Source organism: Stegostoma tigrinum, chromosome 16 (genome assembly GCF_030684315.1).
Source record: "Stegostoma tigrinum isolate sSteTig4 chromosome 16, sSteTig4.hap1, whole genome shotgun sequence".
In the NCBI taxonomy this organism is placed as follows: Eukaryota; Metazoa; Chordata; class Chondrichthyes; order Orectolobiformes; family Stegostomatidae; genus Stegostoma; species Stegostoma tigrinum.
Window position 1 is genome coordinate 36,747,222 of NC_081369.1, and position 19,577 is coordinate 36,766,798.

Below are 19,577 nucleotides of genomic sequence, written 5' to 3' on the forward strand. Positions count from 1 at the left end.
TGGCTCTGCAAGGCAGCAGTGCTAAACACTGAGCCACCTTGCTGCGCCAAACTGTGCTGAATCTACACAGCCCTCAAATTCTCAACATTTCAAAAATCTATCTACATCCTCTTTAAATTCTCCTAGTAATTGAGCCTTCAACTCTCCCTGGGATAAAGAAATTCACACATTCGCTGCCACGTAGGAGAAAAAAATTCTTCCACATTTCAGTTTTAAATGAGTGTCCCTAGTTCAAGATTTCCCCATGAGTGGAATCATATTTTCTTTTCCAGCATCTATTCAGTCAAGCCTCCTCAGAATCTTGTATCTTTCATCAGAGTATCTGTCATTCTTCTAAATTCTAATGAATAAAGGCCTAACTTGTTTATCTGTTCTTGATAACTCAGTACTTTTCCCAGGGATTAGTTTCGTGGATCACTTTTCAACAGCCTGCAGTGCATCCTTTCTTAAGTATAAGAACCAAAACTGAACATAGTCCTTCCGGAGAGACAGTGGCCGAATGATATTATTGCTGGACTGTAAATCCAGAGACCCAAGTAACGTTCTGGGGACCTGGATTTGAATCCTGCCATGGCAGATGGTGGAATTTGAATTCAATTAATATCTTGAATTAAGAATCTCATGATGGCTGTGAATCCGTTGTCGATTGTTGGGAAAAACCCATCTGGTTCACTAACGTTCTTTAGGGACGGAAACTGCCTTCCTTACCTGGTCTGGCCTACATGTGACTCCAAACCCACAGCACTGTGGTTGACTCTCAACTGCCCTCAGGGAAACTAAGGATGGGCAATAAATGCTAGCCTAGCCACCAATGCCCTCATCCTGTGAATGAATAAAGAAAACAAATGTGGCTTCACTAAGATAATGTACAGTTATAGCAAAACTTACGTATTTTTATGGGCTGCGGTAAGGGTGCATTATGTTGATCAAAATAGGCAGTCTCAGTGACGGAGGGGATATGGAATTGCAAGCTAAACCTGGGTTTAAAAACATGACAAAGACATCCTTCATCTGAAGGAATGATGGGGGAGGTGGGTGAAATTAGTAATAACTTAGAGATGGTCAAAGATCAAAAATAATTCCTTTTGGTCTTCCCATTGTTCACCTAGATTGACAGGATGCAGAGTTGGGCAAAGAAATGTCAGATGGAATTCAACCCAGAAAAGTGTGAAGTGATTCATTTTGGAAGGTCAAATTTAAATGCTGAAAACAAGATTAATGGCTGGATTCTTGGCATATGTCCACAGACCCCTCAAAGTTGCTACCCAAGTTGATAGGGTTGTTAAAAAGGTATATGGTGTGTTGGCTTTCATTGGCAGGGGAATTGAGTTTAAGAGCCATGAGGTTATGTCACAGCTGTATAAAACCTAGTGAGACCACACTTGGAATATTGTGTTCAGTTCTGGTCACCTCATTATAGGAAGGATGTGGAAGCTTTAGAGAGGGTGCAGAGGAGATTTACTAAGATGCTGCCTGGACTGGAGGGCAGGTCTTATGAGGAAAGGTTGAGGGAGCTAGGGCTTTTCTCTTTGGAGCAAAGAAGGATGAGAGGTGACATGATAGAGGTGTACAAGATGATGAGAGACATACAGAGTGGATAGCCAGAGACTTATTCCCAGGTCAGAAATGACTATTACATGGGGCATAATTTTAAGGTGATTGGAGGAAGGTATAGGGGAGATGTCAGAGGTAGGCTCTTTACACAGAGTGGTGGGTGCGTGGAATACGCTGCCGATGGTGAAAGTGGTGTTAGAGACATTAGGGGCATTTAAGTGACTCTTAGATAGGCACGTGGATGATAGTAAAATGTGGAGTATGCAGAGTAGTTTGATCTTAGAGTAGGATAATAGGTCGGCACAACATCATAGGCTAAACGGCCCGTACTGTGCTGTACTGTTCTGTGTTCTATATACTGGAAGCGGTACAATTAGAATGCAATTATTTTCTAATATTGGTTTTATAGAAATAATGGTTAAAAGGTCATTGTCTAAGGCCTTTCAGTCATAATACAAGAAGGACTGGAAATTGGAAAATGCTTCTGGTTGAATACCTGAGAAGGGATGTACATCGTGAACATAAAGAAGACTCAGAATGCAACAGGGTTCAGGGAAAAATGTGTTTCATTTTTTGTAACTTGTAATGTGAAATATTTTTTCCCTGGGCTGGTACCTGACATGGAATATATATTGTAGATATTAACTATCATGATTGTTTTGAGACATCTAAAAATGGATTAAAATGGTTAGAGATGGTAGGAAGTGCAGATGCTGGAGAAATGGTTAAATTTTGTTACATTTCTGTTATTTCAGTTGAGATGTTTGCCAATGTTCTTATAAATTTTATAAATAGATTATATTTAAGGTGAAATTGTTTTTGACAATTTTTATGTATTATGCATTTCAGGCAGCAGTGGGGTTTCAGAGTGGAGGTCAATTCTGCATTGTAACTAGATGATGTCAGAACACAATTTGACTGATGTGGTTCAAATTGCAGTTGATGACCTAACACAAGATCAAGCAGGTAAGCTGTAGGATAGTATCTCTGTAAGCCAGACAGGTGAAAACTAACCGTTTGAGAGTAACTTTGTTGAAAAAAAATCAATTATCACAATATCCGAAAAAGTGTTGTCACTTTGCTAATACTGTCAAATGTTAGGTGCATTTTTTTTGAAGCAGTGATGTTTGAAACAAATTTATAAACATCTATTTGAACACATGGATCTGTAGAAATTAAGCAAGTTGACCAGAACACTGATATACAAATTAAAGATACCCTTGCAACTTGGGGTCCAATTCTTGTTCTTGATTCATGTGCATGGTATTTTAGATTACTTTGCAATACGATTTTCAACCTTGATTTTTTTATCTTGATTCAGTTTCCTGATAATAATACAATGTGTTAATAATTTGTGTAGGTTTTAATATATTATTACTGTATTGTTTTTTCTAATTTTAACATGTGGCTGTAATTCCATTTCTTATCTCTATTTAGGCACATAAGCAGACCATTTGTCATTTTGTGATCACGCTGGCACTCTGCAGATCTTTTCTTCTTGAAATAATCATCTATTCTTTTGAAAGCTATGTTTGAATCTGCCTTCACTTTTTTGTTTCAAATGGTGCATTACAGATCCTAACCAAAAAAATCTGCAAAAATCTTTTTCCTCATTTTGTTAGGATCTGACCTGGATTTATTACAGATCAACTCAGATCCCAAAATGAAATCTGGCTTGAAGTTTTTTTCATATTTTAGATGAGATAGCCCTTCACTGAAACATAGACTCGCAATGCCGTAGATTCAAGTTTACATTAAAACAGAAGTTTATTGTGCAGAATGAAATGAGGATTAAATAGAATAAACCTTTTTTACATATGATGCAAGTTTCAAGATTTTTAAACATGTAATAAAATACAACCCTCAATCTCAACAATACTTTCTTACAATACTGACACTGGAGACAATTTCCTTCTCTTTCGCATCTATGGAGCGTAATTTGACTTTGGCTTCAGTTCATCTGGAGAATATGATCACCGCTTTTTCTCGATTCATCCTATAACTGAGCTTGGATCTTCTCACATTCATATAAACAACCCCTCCAAGATTTTAACCAAATACTTCTGGTCTGAAACTGTTAAACTAAACTTCTTCCGAAAGGTAACGTCTTTCTTAATCTTTCTCAGGGTCAACTATTTTACACATTCAGCTTCAATTGAGCCTTCTACAGAACTACCCCAAACTCAAACTGAAAACCTTTCTTGTCTAAAATGAGCATTTTCCCTCAAGCTTCCCCAAAATTTCCAGAGTACTCAAGCTGAAAGCCTACACCACACTATACTTTTTCCCATTGGTAAACTTTATTGCCTGACAACTATTTGAAATTGATTTAAAGTGAAAACTCAGTTGTTATATCTTTTCCAAACTCAGTCTGTAGACTTATTCAGATTAGTTAAATAAGTGAAATGGTCTAATTAAATGAAGTAGTTACCTGATTTTCGCTGTTGGAATTCAAGCACCTGAATTTCTTTGTCTAAATGAGGTATTGATGAGAGTAATTAAATAGGTTTTCTGAGCAGGCCTTTATAAGGAAGAGAAAATGCTCTGTTTTTCGGGAGCACAGTTAGTTTGGATCTTAGCAAAGTGAGATGAAGGCAAAGTGTATGAATGGAAGTGTGGTTCAAAGTGGCACTTTGGTACCAAGTGGGCAGAGATGCTTTAACCAGGGTTTACTACAAGAGGAGGTATTGTATTTTGGTAAACAAACAAGTGCAGGACTTATACAGGTAATAGTAGAGCCATGAGTGGTGGCGTTGAAGAAAGAGCCTTATGCATTCTTTGAAAATTGTGTCACAGGTAGACAGAGTGATTAAGAAGGCATTTTGCAATCTTGCCTTCACTGCTCAGATCATTGAGTATAGGAGGTGGGACATCATGCTGAACAATCTCAACATGTTGATGAGGCAACATTTGGAGTACTGTATATAGTTCTGGTTGCCCTGCTGTGGGAAGGATATTATTAAATTGGAGAGGCTTCAGAAAAGACTTGCCAGGAAAGTTTGAGTTATAAGGAGAGGCTGGATCAGCTGGGAGATTTTCTATTGGAGCGTAGAGGTTGAAGAATGGACCTTTATAGAGTTTATAAAATCATGAGGAGCATAGATGAAGTGAACAGCAAAACGTCTCTTGCCTAGAGGTGGAGTTCAAAACGAGGAGGCATATTTTGAAAGGAACCTGAGGGGGACCTTTATCAGACAGAGGATAGTTTGTATGTGGAATGAACTGCAGGAGGAAGTGGTAGATGCAGGTGCAGCTACAACATTTGAAAGACATTTTGACAACTACATGAATAGGAGAGACTTAGAGTGATAAAGGCCAAAACTTGATCAGTGTGGATTAGTTGGATTGAAGGTTCTGTTTTTGTGCTGTATGACTGTGTAGGTAAACTTTCCCACGCAACAGGTAGGTCGGAGAGGGTAAAAGATATGGATTGAGAGACCGACTTGAGGTGATACATGAGCTGTGGAGTGATGTCACAAATCATAGTATGACATGAGTGCAGGGAAGCGGGTTGATCAGTATGTAGGATTGGTGAGTATTTCTTGTCATTAAAATAAAAGCCAGGTTATCAGTTTTTGTTTGGGTGTTTGGTTTTTTTCTTTTCTCTTTTTTGTTTCTTAAAAGTAACTGCTTAAGTATTAAATTGATACTGATATTTTTCTCTTGCTTTATAACAATATGAGTTTAGTGAAGTGTAAAGGGGAGGGAATCTCAGTTAAATCAAATATGGTACTGATTACAGGATGAATGATGTGTTACTATTACAACCTGTGGAAGCTGGTGAATGCAGATATGTTGGCACCTTGAAATGAGTTGAGTTGCAATCTAAGCTGCAGACATTGTGTGACATCAAGGGAGGGGAAAATTACCATGGACACTTGGCTCTGGAGATCAATCGCACCCATCAGGTCATTTAGAATTGGTCTGTGATTAGGAGCAATAGAATGTCACTACATCTGAGGCAGATATGAGGACACAGGTGTTTAAAATTAAGGAAGTTCGGACCCTGAAATGTCTGACAGTTACAAGGTCCTTGTAAGCTGTGGCGGTGAAGGAGGAATTGTACTAAGCTCAAAGTATGACATTTAAAAAAGAGTGAAGGCAGAGGTGGCTGGAATGGACATAATAAAGATAGTTAATGAAAACTGGTGGGTGTTTTAAGAAAATAGTTCATGTCTCACAGCATAGACAAACTTCAGTGAGGAAGGAGATAGCCAATCATGGTTAACCAGGGAAGATAACGATCATATCAGATTGAAAGAAAAAAAACATATAATGTGGCAAAGTTTTTTTAGAACTGACAAAAAACAACCAATAAAAGAGGGAGAAGATCAACTTTGAAGGTAAACTTACAAGTGATATTAACACAGCCAACACGATCTTTCTTTAAATATATAAAAAGAGAGAGAAGTCTTGGAGAATGAGGCTTGTGAAATAATAGTTAGGAATGAAGAAATGACAGAAGTTGAGTAAATACTTTGCATCAGCCTTCAATATAGAAAAGACCAATAGCTTGTCAAAATTAATAAGTCTTCAAGGGGCAAGATAAGGAGTGGAATTAAATACAATAACGATCACTAAAGGAAAAAGTGCTAGGGAAGCGAATGGGGCTAAAGATTGATATGTCCCCTGAATCTAATGGGATGGATTTGTTGAACTGTCATTAGAAAATATGAACTCGCAGTTCACAATAATTCCAAATATTATTGTTGGCAAGTTTTGAAATCATGCTCTGCATAAAACAGTAGTAGTATAAGGACCAACCTGGTGAACCCTTCTAATACCTTCCTTCAGAATGTGAAGCAGCTGTGCTTATCCAAATGACTTAATTTTGTTCCAAGTGATCATTTTAATAGCCTTCCCACTCATGAAATTAAACTGACTGACAGTTACTAGACTTATCTTTGTGCCCTTTTTGAACATTTCTCTTTCTAATTGCATGTATGTTTATGTTAAACCCTCCGAATCTTATCCAGTAACTTACCTACCACAGAGATAAGCTTGCTGGTCTATAATTACCAAGATTTTGTTTGCAGCCCAGCATGAATAAGGGCACAACATGCACAACCTCCAATCTTCCGGGACCTCACCTGTGGCTAATGATGATGTAAATATATCAGCCAATGCCCCCGCAATTTTTTTTCCCCTCGACCCTCTTGCAGGGTTCTTGGATATATCTAATCAGGACCAGAAGATTCATCCACCTTCATACATTCTAATACTTCCAACACCACCTCTCCCATGATATGGACTGTCCCCAGAATATTGCCACTAACCTCCCCAAGTTCCCACGTCTTTCTCCATGGTAAATGTAGGAAAAATATTCCTTGAGGACCTCGCCCATCTCCTGCGGTTCTGCAGATACATATCCAGTTTGGTTCTTGAGGGGTCCTATTCTGCCACTAGTTGTTATTTTTACCTTTAATATACTTACAGAATCTGTTTGGATTCACCCTAATCTTCTCAGCCAAAGCTATCTTGTGCCCCCCTTTTCACCCTCCTGATTTCCTTCTTCAGTTAAAATTGGTATCCCCTATATACCTCCAGGGATTCCCTTCATCCCAGCTGCCTGTTCCTGAGCCATGCCTGCTTCTTTTTTCTGGTCAAAGCCTCAATATCTCTTGTCATTCAGGGTTCCCTACAGCTGCCAAACCTGCCCTTCAGACTGTTCCTCAGAGAATGTGTCTTGACTGTATCTGAACCATCTGCCACTTAAAGGCATGCTTGATTTGTCCAGCAATCAATAATTCCTGTTGACATTGGCCAGATCCATTCTCCTTACCTACTGAAATTGGTTCTCCCCTAATTCAGTGTTTCTTTTGAATTGCTTCTTGGTTTTTTTTCCCACCCTCAGCTATCCTGATGGTTATGCTTAAAAGTTGGTACCATTTTTACTAACTCCTAAATCTCTTGCTTGTGATGTTTTTCCACATGACCCATTTCCTTGCCTAGGACCAGACTAAGCAAACCTTCTTCCATATGGCACTAGAAACATAAGGAAAATGCTTTAATAAACTTGCATTCCCCCACCCCCATTGAAAAAGAAAAAACTTCTCTTACTTACCGCTGCCTCGCATGAACAGCTATGTGAGAGGAACTTTATCTAAGAAATTGTGAAAACTTCCAAGATACTGATGTTATTTAAAAGTTCTATACTAGAGAGAAGTGCCTGTCATTAAATTGCCACACCTACAAAATGCATATATTATTGTTGGGCTGCAGAGGAACTTGGAGTGGGATGTAAAGATCCAGTTGTCATGGTCCACGTAAGTACCAACGACAGATTAAACTAGGACAGAGGTTACACTAAAGGAGTAAGGATAGTTTGGAGCAAAATTTAAAAAGCAGAACTGAAAAGGTAACATTCTCTGGATTACTATCTGAGCCATGAGCTAATTGCACAGGGTCAATAAGATTGAGCAGATAAATATGTAGCTGAAAGAGAAAGAGTTTGAATTCATGGGACATTGGCACTAATAATAGAGAAAAGGGACCTGTTCTGATGGGATAGTCTTCATCTGAATCATGCTGAGACCAGAGTCCCAGTGAATTGCATAACTAGGGCTGTTGACAGGGCTTTAAACTAAATAGGGGTGGGGAAAGTTCATTTGTAGGGGAAATTAGAAAATCCAAATTAAAGGAGGAGTTAAAGAGTGTAGGTCAGCAATGTGGCAGATGGTTACCAGGCAGTAAAGATGAGACATGGGGTGTTTGTCTTTACGCCCAAGGATTTATAAAAGAGTAGGCAGATTTACCAATAGAACAAATCTAAAAGTTTTGTACCTAAGTGCATGAAGCATTTAAAACAAAATTTAATGAGTTAATGGCACAAATAGAAACACAAGGATACGATTTGGTACCGATTACTGAGATATTGCAAGGAGATCAGATCTGGGAATTGAATATCAAAGGGTCTTCAGCATTTTGGAGATTTAGACTGAAAGGAAAAGGAGATGGTGTAGCTTTTCTGGTGAAGGAATGGATCAGTGCTGTAATGAGAAATGGCATAAACGCAGGAGATCAAGATGTGGAATCAGTCTGGGTAGAAATGAAAAATAGCAAAGAGAAGAAGTTCTGGATGTGAGTTTGCTCGCTGAGCTGGAAGGTTCGTTTTCAGACGTTTCATTACCTTTTTTTTTGAAAAAATATACTTTATTCGTAAGATGTACAAAAAATAAACATATTTACACACCTACCCAGTCATGCAAGCCGCTCTGGGTTACCCAGGGGGTACATACACCAACTAAAGGAAAAAAAAACAAACAAAGAAGAAAAGAAAATACAAAGCAAAGAAAATACCCCGGCAGTCATCACCCCGCACAGTCCCCGTTGGCCCCCTGACCAGTTGGGGAAGGCGCCAGCTGGGCCCAGTTACCAGATAGGGCCCTTTTTTCTATTCTGGACAAGGGCTTTCATACCGTGGTCTTTCCCCACCGTGCCTTGGCGGCGGCTGCCCCAAGCTTTAGCGCGTCCCTCAGCACGTAGTCCTGGACCTCGAAGTGCGCCAGTCTGCAACACTCGGTCGGGGTCAGTTCTTACAGCTGGCAGACCAGCAAGTTGCGGGCAGACCAAAGAGCGTCCTTCACCGCATTGATGGTCCTCCAGGCGCAGTTGATGTTGGTCTTAGTGTGCGTCCCGGGAAACAAATACCACTGCATCCCCCTCCAGACCTCCTGCGCATTGGCACACTCCAGAAGGAGGTGATCGACAGTCTCGTCCCCCCCGCAGCCACCTTGAGGGCAGCGTGCGGTGGCGCAGAGATTCCGGGCACGCATAAAGGATCTCACTGGCAGAGCCCCTCTCACCGCCAGCCAAGCAATGTCCTTGTGCTTGTTTGAAAGTTCTGGCAATGAGGCATTCTGCGAAACGACTTTGGCAGTCTGCATGGGGAACCACACGACGGGATCCACCCTCTCCTTTTTCCGAAGGGTCCTGAGGATACTACGTGCTGACCACTGCCTGACGGCCTTGTGGTCAAAGGTGTTTCCTTTCAAAAATTTCTCCACGAAGGACAGATGGTACGGAACGGTCCAACTACTCGGAGCGTTCCGCGGCAACGAGGCCAGGCCCATCCTTCGCAACACCGGGGACAGGTAGAATCTCAGTAAGTAGTGACACTTGGTGTTTGCGTACTGAGGATCTACGCACAGCTTGGTGCAGCCGCACACAAAGGTAGCCATCAGGGCGAGGGTGGCGTTTGGTAGGCCCTTTCCCCATTTTCCAGGTCTTTGTACATGGTGTCCCTGTGGACCCGGTCCATCCTCGACCCCCAAATGAAGTGGAAGATGGCCCGGGTGACTGCAGTGGCGCAGGTCCAGGGAATAGGCCAGGCCTGCGCCACATACAACAGTACCGAAAGCCCCTCGCACCTGACAACCAGGTTCTTACCCGTGATGGGGAGGGACCGGAGCGTCCACCTGCCCAGCTTCTGCTTCAATTTGGTGATACGCTCCTCCCAAGTCTTAGTGCACGCCCCAGCTCCACCAAAGCAAACACCCAGCACCTTCAGATAGTCTGTCCTGACGGTGAAGTGGATGAAGGAGCGGTCATCCCAGTTCCCGAAGAACATGACCTCGCTCTTACCCCTATTGACTTTGGCATCCGAGGCCAGTTCAAACTGGCCGCAGATGTCCAATAGCCTACTCACCGACCGACGATCGGTGCAGAAGACGGCGACATCGTCCATGTACAGGGAGGTCTTGACCTGAAGGCATCCGCTGCCTGGGATAGTCACACCCTTCAGGCTCACGTCCTTCCTGATGGATGAAGTGAAGGGCTCCACACAGCACACGAACAAGGCAGGAGAGAGCGGGCAGCCCTGCCTGACTCCAGATCTGACAGGAAAACTGTCCGATTCCCACCCGTTGAGCGAGACTACGCTAACGATGTTGGCGTAGAGCAGCCGGATCCAATTGCGGATGCCCTCCCCGAACCCCAATTTGGAGAGGACGTCCCTCATGTAAGCATGAGAGACCCTGTCGAAGGCCTTCTCCTGGTCCAGGCTGACGAGGCAGGTGTCCACCCACCTGTCCTGCACGGAGGTGATCGTATCCCTGATGAGCGCGAGGCTTTCAGCGATCTTCCTGCCCGGCGCAGCACAGGTTTGGTCAGGGTGAATCAATCACTGACTCCAGGACAGACCTGACCCGGTTAGCTATGACCTTGGCCAGGATTTTGTAGTCCATGTTTAATCGTGAAATGGGATGCCAATTCTTAATTTCTTCCCTCTCCCCCTTCCTCTTGTAAATGAGGGTGATGATGCCCTTCCTCATGGACTTGCACATATCCCCTGCCTGAAGCGCAGTATCGTACACCTCCAGCAGGTCGTGGCCGACCAGTTCCCACAGAGCGGAATACAGCTCGACCGGTAAGCCGTCGCTTCCGGGAGTCCTATTCCTCTCCAAGGACTTGAGGGCTCTGGTCAGCTCGTCCAGGGATATCGGCCGATCCAGCCACTCCCTCGTGCCGTCGTCTAAGACCTCCGTGATAGACGACAGGAACGACTGAGAGGCCGTGCTGTCCATGGGCTTCGCGTCGTACAGTCCGGCATAGAAGGATCTGCTGATCCTCAAAATGTCGGGCCGAGACGACGTCACCGAGCCGTCGTCGTCCTTCAGCCGGCTAAGCACAGAGCTCTCTTTGTGCACCTTCTGAAAGAAGAAACGCGAGCACGTCTCGCTCCACGGAGCGGACCCTGGACCGGACGATTATCCTGGAGGCCTCCGCGGCGAAGAGCGAGGCTTGCTGGCCCCTCACCTCGTGGAGGTCCTCCGTGACATCGTCCCCCATCAATGCAGAAGAAGCAGGTTCTGCACCCTTTTCTGGAGTCGCGACAGCTTTCCCCGCCTCTCTCTTGCCTTCCGAACACCCTTGAGGACAAAGAACCTCTTGATGTTCTCCTTCACCATCTCCCACCAGTTGCCCGGAGACTGAAGGAGGGGTTTCACGGTTCTCCAACCAGCGTACTCCCTCTTAAGCTCCTTGACGTTCTCTGGGGTCAACAGAGTCGTGTTGAGCTTCCACGTCCCCTTGCCGGCCTGCTGGTCGTCCTGTAAGTGACAGTCGGCCAGCAGGAGGCGGTGGTCAGAGAAGAACACCGGCTCGACACCGGTGGACCTGACCGAGAACGCCCGTGACACAAACAGGAAGTCTATCCTTGAGCGAACAGACCCGTCTGGCTGCGACCAGGTGTACCTCCGCTGCACTCCGTCTGCAGGGGTGCTGAAGACATCGAGCAGCTTGGCGTCCTTCACCGTGCCCATCAGGAATCTGGACGTGACATCCAGTTGACTCCCCCCACCCGCTGTCCCTGCGCCGGATCTTCCATCTGCATCGATGATGCAGTTGAAGTCTCCGCCCAGGATGACCCGCCTGGACGTAGCCAGCAGGGGTGGAAGCTGCTGCAGGACGGCCAACCGCTCACTCCGTACCGCTGGGGCGTACACGTTGATTAACCTCAGGGGAGCGATCCTGTAGGTGACGTCAGCCACTAGGAGGCGCGGCCCCCCACCACCTCCTGAACTTGAGAGGTGGTGAAGTTGCGCCCCCGCAGCAGAATAGCCAGGCCCGAGGAGCAACAGTCCTTAGCCCCCAGACCAGATCGAAGGCCCACAGGTCCAGGCGCCGGACCATTTCCCGTACCTGCCGAGGTGCGGTATCCTGCAGAAACAGGAGGTCCGCCTTGACGGTCAGGTAGGCCAACGTGGACACACATCTTGTGGTGGACTTGACACTGCGCACATTAATGCTTGCAACTCGTACCCCCATTGTAGGCAGTGACCGCAGTACCCTCCCCAAGTCCAAGGTCCAGCCCCTCCGTCTGTCCCTTCATGCCCATTGCCCGGGCGAACTGCTAGACGCTCTCCGGGCTCAGGAAACCGTCCGTGCTGCCTTCCGGGTGGCATCCCCCCATCAGGGGTGCGGAGGCAGGAGGGTCCGGCTCCGGGTCAGGCTGGGGACGCGCTGTTTCCTCCTTCCCGCCTGGAAGTTCCGGGGGGCCCTCCAGTGCTCCAGCGGCACTTGACTGGGTGTCGGAGGGAGCCTCAGGACGCCTCCCGTCACCTGGAAGCGTGGTGCTGCTTTCCTTCTCCCTTGAGATCTTTAACTTCTGCTTCAGGCGGGCCCTCTCTGAATCCCCCTCGTCAGAGAAGCTCTTATAGCCCCCCTGTAGCTGCCTCTTCCCGCCTGATGGTTGCGGTTCCTGGGCCTGCCAACGCACCTTCCTCCTTGCTTTCCGGACCGTCGTCCACTCCCCTGGGTCACCTGTTGCCACCTCCATCGACTCCGGGTTGTTGGGGGGGACCGGAGCCCGCAGGGGCGCTTTGCTGGCCTCGGGTCCGTCCTGCGGGGCTGGGCCCTCCTGCACGCCCTGGCCCTCCTGCACATTAGTAGGGTCCTTGCTGGGCCCTGGTGCCTTCCTCTCCTCCGGGGGGACTGGCCCCCCATTGCCCCTTCCGGCGACCTGGGCGTAGGAGGTCCGCCGCTGCAGGCATGCCCTATAGAGGTGACCCGCTTCCCCGCAAAGGTTGCAGTTTTTTTCTTTTGGGCATTCCTTTGCAAGGTGTCCCTCCTCCCTGCAGGTGGTGGCTTTGCAGTCGGCCGCCACGTGACCTGACCTACTACAGGCATGGCAGACTTTAGGTTGCCCTGCATAGGTCAGGTAGCCCTTGCTCCCGCCGATCGCGAAGCTGGACGGTGGGTGCAGGACGTTCCCGTCTGCGCCCATCCTCAGCGTCACCTTGACCTGCCTCTTACGGGTCCAGGTGCCAGAGGGGTCCATGATGTCAGTTAGGTCCCCCTTCCACCTTCACGTACCTTCCAAGGAAGGTCAGGACATCAACTGCTGGCACATGCGGGTTGTACATGTGTACAGTCACCATACGGCTCCTCTGCGCTGGCATCACAAACAGCGGGACAGCGGTCTATACAGAGAGGGGGCACTCACCTCCTTTCTCCTTGAAAACCTCCAGGAAGCGCTCGCAAAGCTTGGCACTCCTGAAGGTCTCATCGTAAAAACCTTCTCCGGGGAAATCCTGCAGGCAGTAAATGTCCGCAGCAGCGAACCCGCAACAGTCCAACAGGACCCTCTTCATGAAGAAGGTGCGGTCCACAGGTGCACCTTCATCCACCTTCTTTACGGAAACACGGATGGTGTTCCGGAGCCCCGACCTGGGGCATGAGCACTTGCTGCAGGCATCGTTGCAGGTTGGCTGCTCCCCTGAACCAGCGTTAGGCCGAAGCCAGCATTAAGATCCACCGGTTGCAAGGGTGCACAGCCAACCCGACGTCTTCCTTTCACCTCCAACCCAGCACTCTCCTCCTCTCGGTCCACAAGAGAGTGGGTCTTTATTTTGTTCCAGATGTAAGCTGGTTCACTGAACTTGAAGGTTTGTTCCCAAATGTTTCGTCACCATTCTAGGTAACATCAACAGTGAGCCTCTGACAAAGCGCTGGTGTTATGTCCCGCTTTCTATTTATCTGGTTAGGTTTCCTTGGGTTGGTGATGTCATTTCCTGTTCTTTTTCTCAGGGGATGGGAGATTGATTGGGAGCCAGTGTATTTGTTGATGGAGTTCTGGTTGGAATGCCACGCTTCTAGGAATTCTCGTGCGTGTCTCTGTTTGGTTTGTCCTAGGATGGATGTGTTGTCCCAATCAAAGTGGTGTCCATCCTCATCTGTATGTAAGGATACGAGTGATAGTGGGTCATGTCGTTTTGTGGCTAGTTGATGTTCATGTATCCTGGTGCCTAGCTTTCTGCTTGTTTGTCCAATGTAGTGTTTGTCACAGTTCTTGCAAGGTATTTTGTAGATGACGTTCGTTTTATTTGTTGTCTGTATAGGGTCTTTTAAGTTCATTAGCTGCTGTTTTAGTGTGTTGGTGAGTTTGTGGTCTACCCTGATGCCAAGAGGTCCGAGTAGTCTGGCAGTCATTTCTGAAATGTCTTTGATGTAGGGGAGAGTGGTTATGGTTTCCGAGCCCGTTTTGTCTGTTTGTTTGGGTTTATTGCTGAGGGATCGGCGGACTGTGTTCATAGGGTACCCTTTCTTTTTGAATACGCTGTATAGGTGATTTTCCTCTGCTCTGCGTAGTTCCTCTTTGCTGCAGTGTGTGGTGGCTCGTTGGAATAATGTTCTAATGCAGCTTCGTTTGTGGGTGTTGGGATGGTTGCTCCTGTAGTTCAGTATTTGGTCCGTATGTGTTGTTTTCCTGTAGATGCTGTATGAAGTTCCCCATTGGCTGTTCGCTCTACTGTGACATTTGGGAATGGCAGTTTGTTGTTGTTTTACTCCTCTTTTGTGAATGTTATGCCAGTAAAGGGGATGATTGATGGTCTTGAAGGTTTCCTCTAATTTGTTTTGTTTAGTGATGACAAAGGTGTCATCCACATAGCGGACCCAAAGTTTGGGTTGGATGATTGGCAGAGCTGTTTGTTCGAGTCTGCATTACTGCCTCTGCTAAAAACCCTGATATCGGAGATCCCATGGGTGTTCCGTTGGTTTGTCTGTAGGTTGTGTTATTGAAAGTGAAGTGGGTGGTGAGGCATAGGTCCACTAGCTTGATGATGTTGTCCTTGCTGATGAGGTTGGTGGTGTCTGGTGTATGTGTCTTCTGTTCTTCTAATAGTGTCGTCAATGTTTCTTTGGCCAGGTTGATGTTGATGGATGTGAACAGGGCTGTTACGTCAAAGGAGACCATTATTTCATCCTCTTCTATCTTGGTGTCTTTGGTGTTCAGGAATTCTTGGGTGGAGTGAATGGAGTGGTGGGAGTCTTCTACTAGGTGTTTTAGTCTTTGGTGTAGTTCCTTGGCTAATCTGTAGGTTGGTGTTCCAGGTAGTGACACTATGGGTTTGAGGGGGGCTCCTGGTTTGTGAATTTTTGGTAGTCCGTAGAAGCGTGGTGTGTTGGATCCATCTGGTTTCATTTTTTGGAAGTCTCTCTTGTTTAATTCTCCAGATTTTTGAAGTTTTTTGAGTAAGGCTGTGATTCGGTTCTCTGGTTGTGGGGTTGGGTCTGTCGCCACCTGTTGGTAAGTCTTGGTATCTGCAAGCAGTGCATTCGCTTTCTCAATGTAGTCTATTCGGTTTAAGATGATTGTCAAGCATCGTTTGTCTGCAGTTAGGATAACGATGTTTTTATCTTTTTTGAGTCCTTTTAGGGCTTTCCTTTCTTGTGTATTGAGTGTGTTTTCTTCCTTTTTCCTGCTTAGTGTTGGTGCGACTGTCTGTCTGATGGTTTGCTGGGTTTCTTCTGTGAGTTTCAGAGATAATGGGAACTGCAGATGCTGGAGAATTCCAAGATAATAAAATGTGAGGCTGGATGAACACAGCAGGCCAAGCAGCATCTCAGGAGCACAAAAGCTGACGTTTCGGGCCCAGACCCTTCATCAGAGAGGGGGATGGGGAGAGGGAACTGGAATAAATAGGGAGAGAGGGGGAGGCAGACCCAAGATGGAGAGTAAAGAAGATAGTTGGAGAGAGTATAGGTGGGGAGGTAGGGAGGGGATAGGTCAGTCCAGGGAAGACGGACAGGTCAAGGAGGTGGGATGAGGTTAGTAGGTAGATGGAGGTGCGGCTTGGGGTGGGAGGAAGGGATGGGTGAGAGGAAGAACCGGTTAGGGAGGCAGAGACAGGTTGGACTGGTTTTGGGATGCAGTGGGTGGGGGGGAAGAGCTGGGCTGGTTGTGTGGTGAAGTGGGGGGAGGGGACGAACTGGGCTGGTTTAGGGATGCAGTAGGGGAAGGGGAGATTTTGAAACTGGTGAAGTCCACATTGATACCACTAGGCTGCAGGGTTCCCAGGCGGAATATGAGTTGCTGTTCCTGCAACCTTCGGGTGGCATCATTGTGGCAGTGCAGGAGGCCCATGATGGACATGTCATCTAGAGAATGGGAGGGGGAGTGGAAATGGTTTGCGACTGGGAGGTGCAGTTGTTTGTTGCGAACTGAGCGGAGGTGTTCTGCAAAGCGGTCCCCAAGCCTCCGCTTGGTTTCCCCAATGTAGAGGAGGCCGCACTGGGTACAGTGGATGCAGTATACCACATTGGCAGATGTGCAGGTGAACCTCTGCTTAATGTGGAATGTCATCTTGGGGCCTGGGATAGGGGTGAGGGAGGAGGTGTGGGGGCAAGTGTAGCATTTCCTGCGGTTGCAGGGGAAGGTGCCGGGTGTGGTGGGGTTGGAGGGCAGTGTGGAGCGAACAAGGGAGTCACGGAGAGAGTGGTCTCTCCGGAAAGCAGACAGGGGTGGGGATGGAAAAATGTCTTGGGTGGTGGGGTCGGATTGTAAATGGCGGAAGTGTCGGAGGATGATGCGTTGTATCCGGAGGTTGGTAGGGTGTTGTGTGAGAACGAGGGGGATCCTCTTAGGGCGGTTGTGGCGGGGGCGGGGTGTGAGGGATGTGTTGCGGGAAATACGGGGGACGCGGTCAAGGGCGTTCTCGATCACTGTGGGGGGAAAGTTGTGGTCCTTAAAGAACTTGGACATCTGGGATGTGCGGGAGTGGAATGTCTTATCGTGGGAGCAGATGTGGCGGAGGCGGAGGAATTGGGAATAGGGGATGGAATTTTTGCAGGAGGGTGGGTGGGAGGAGGTATATTCTAGGTAGCTGTGGGAGTCGGTGGGCTTGAAATGGACATCAGTTACAAGCTGGTTGCCTGAGATGGAGACTGAGAGGTCCAGGAAGGTGAGGGATGTGCTGGAGATGGCCCAGGTGAACTGAAGGTTGGGGTGGAAGGTGTTGGTGAAGTGGATGAACTGTTCGAGCTCCTCTGGGGAGCAAGAGGCGGCGCCGATACAGTCATCAATGTACCGGAGGAAGAGGTGGGGTTTGGGGCCTGTGTAGGTGCGGAAGAGGGACTGTTCCACGTAACCTACAAAGAGGCAGGCATAGCAGGAGCCCATGCGGGTGCCCATGGCCACTCCCTTAGTCTGTAGGAAGTGGGAGGAGTCAAAAGAGAAGTTGTTGAGTGTGAGGATGAGTTCAGCTAGGCGGATGAGGGTGTCGGTGGAGGGGGACTGGTCGGGCCTGCGGGACAGGAAGAAGCGGAGGGCCTTGAGGCCATCTCGATGCGGAATGCAGGTGTACAGGGACTGGACGTCCATGGTGAATATGAGGTGTTGGGGGCCAGGGAATTGGAAGTCCTGGAGGAGGTGGAGGGCGTGGGTGGTGTCACGGACGTAGGTGGGGAGTTCCTGGACCAAAGGGGAGAAAATGGAGTCCAGATAGGTGGAGATGAGTTCGGTGGGGCAGGAGCAGGCTGAGACGATGGGTCGACCAGGGCAGGCAGGTTTGTGGATTTTGGGAAGGAGATAGAAACGGGCCGTGCAGGGTTGGGGAACAATGAGGTTGGAGGCTGTGGGTGGGAGCTCCCCTGAGGTGATGAGGTCGTGAATGGTGTTGGAGATGATGGTTTGGTGCTCGGGTGTGGGGTCATGATCGAGGGAGCGGTAGGAGGTGGTGTCGGAGAGTTGGCGTCTGGCCTTGGCGATGTAGAGGTCAGTGCGCCATACTACCACTGCGCCACCCTTGTCTGCGGGTTTGATGGTGAGGTTGGGGTTGGAGCGGTGGGCTGCCCGTTCTGCGGGGGAGAGGTTGGAGTGGGTGAGAGGGGTGGAGAGGTTGAGGCGGTTAATGTCTCGATGGCAGTTGGAGGTGAAGAGGTCGAGGGAGGGTAGGAGGCCTGGGGGTGGTGTCCAGGAGGAGGACTTGTGTTGGAAGCGGGTGAAGGGGTCAGTGGAAGGAGGGTTAGGTTCCCGGTTGAAGAAGTAGGCATGGAGGTGAAGACGGCGGCAAAACTGCTCTATGTCCAACCGTGACTGGTATTCATTGATGTGTCGTTGTAGGGGTCAAAGGTGAGCCCCTTGCTAAGGACTGACCGTTCGTCCTCAGTCAGTGGGAGGTCTGGGGGGATGGTGAAGATGCGGCAGGGCTCAGTGTGGCTGTCTTCTCTGGGGCTGCTGGCTGTGGAGGTTGTGGGTGGAGCGATGAGGTCGTCGGCCGTGGGCGGGGTTCCGTCGGCCGTGGGCGGGGTTCCGTCGGCGTCGGCCGTGGGCGGAGTTCCGTCGGCCGTGGGCGGGGTTCCGTCGGCGTCGGCCGTGGGCGGGGTTCCGTCGGCGTCGGCAGTGGGCGGGGTTCCGTCGGCGGTTGGAGGATCGGGGTGGGCGGCAGCAGCTGCGGTGAGGGTGGTGTGTTGGCTGTTGTACCTGGACGTGGAGGTGGTGACTGCAGCAGCGGTTCCGGAAGTTCTGTGGCCGGCGGAGGCGGATGTGACGTCATCGCTGGGGTCTCCGGCCGTGTCCTCATGGTTAGTGGTGGTGGGTGCATGGTGGGGGAGGGGCAGGGACAGAGTCGGGATTTGGGAGGCGCAGGAATCTTCTTGTGGGTGGCAGGGGCCAGTGAGTTGGTTGTACTTACGATTTTTGGTGGCCTCAAGGCCCTCCGCTTCTTCCTGTCCCGCAGGCCCGACCAGTCCCCCTCCACCGACACTCTCATCCGCCTAGCTGAACTCGTCCTCACACTCAACAACTTCTCTTTTGACGTCTCCCACTTCCTACAGACTAAGTGGGTGGCCATGGGCACCCGCATGGGCCCCAGCTATGCCTGCGTCTTTGTAGGTTACGTGGAACAGTCCCTCTTCCGCACCTACACAGGCCCCAAACCCCACCTCTTCCTCCGGTACATTGATGACTGTATCGGCGCCGCCTCTTGCTCCCCAGAGGAGCTCGAACAGTTCATCCACTTCACCAACACCTTCCACCCCAACCTTCAGTTCACCTGGGCCATCTCCAGCACATCCCTCACCTTCCTGGACCTCTCAGTCTCCATCTCAGGCAACCAGCTTGTAACTGATGTCCATTTCAAGCCCACCGACTCCCACAGCTACCTAGAATACACCTCCTCCCACCCACACTCCTGCAAAAATTCCATCCCCTATTCCCAATTCCTCCGCCTCCGCCGCATCTGCTCCCATGATAAGACATTCCACTCCCGCACATCCCAGATGTCCAAGTTCTTTAAGGACCG

At 48.3% G+C, this 19,577-nt stretch overlaps 1 protein-coding gene across 9 annotated transcripts in view; it reads left to right on the forward strand.

The window, feature by feature from the left end:
- The window catches only part of banp (BTG3 associated nuclear protein), a 296,836-nt gene that overhangs the window by 98,477 nt on the left and 178,782 nt on the right, over positions 1-19,577 (forward strand). For all 9 annotated transcript variants that reach the window (XM_059651709.1, XM_059651711.1, XM_048546311.2 and 6 more), the window contains one exon: positions 2,404-2,520. In XM_059651709.1, coding sequence (XP_059507692.1) covers positions 2,451-2,520 — 70 coding nt within the window. In that variant the 5' untranslated portion in view covers positions 2,404-2,450. The remainder of the gene's footprint in view (positions 1-2,403; positions 2,521-19,577) is intronic.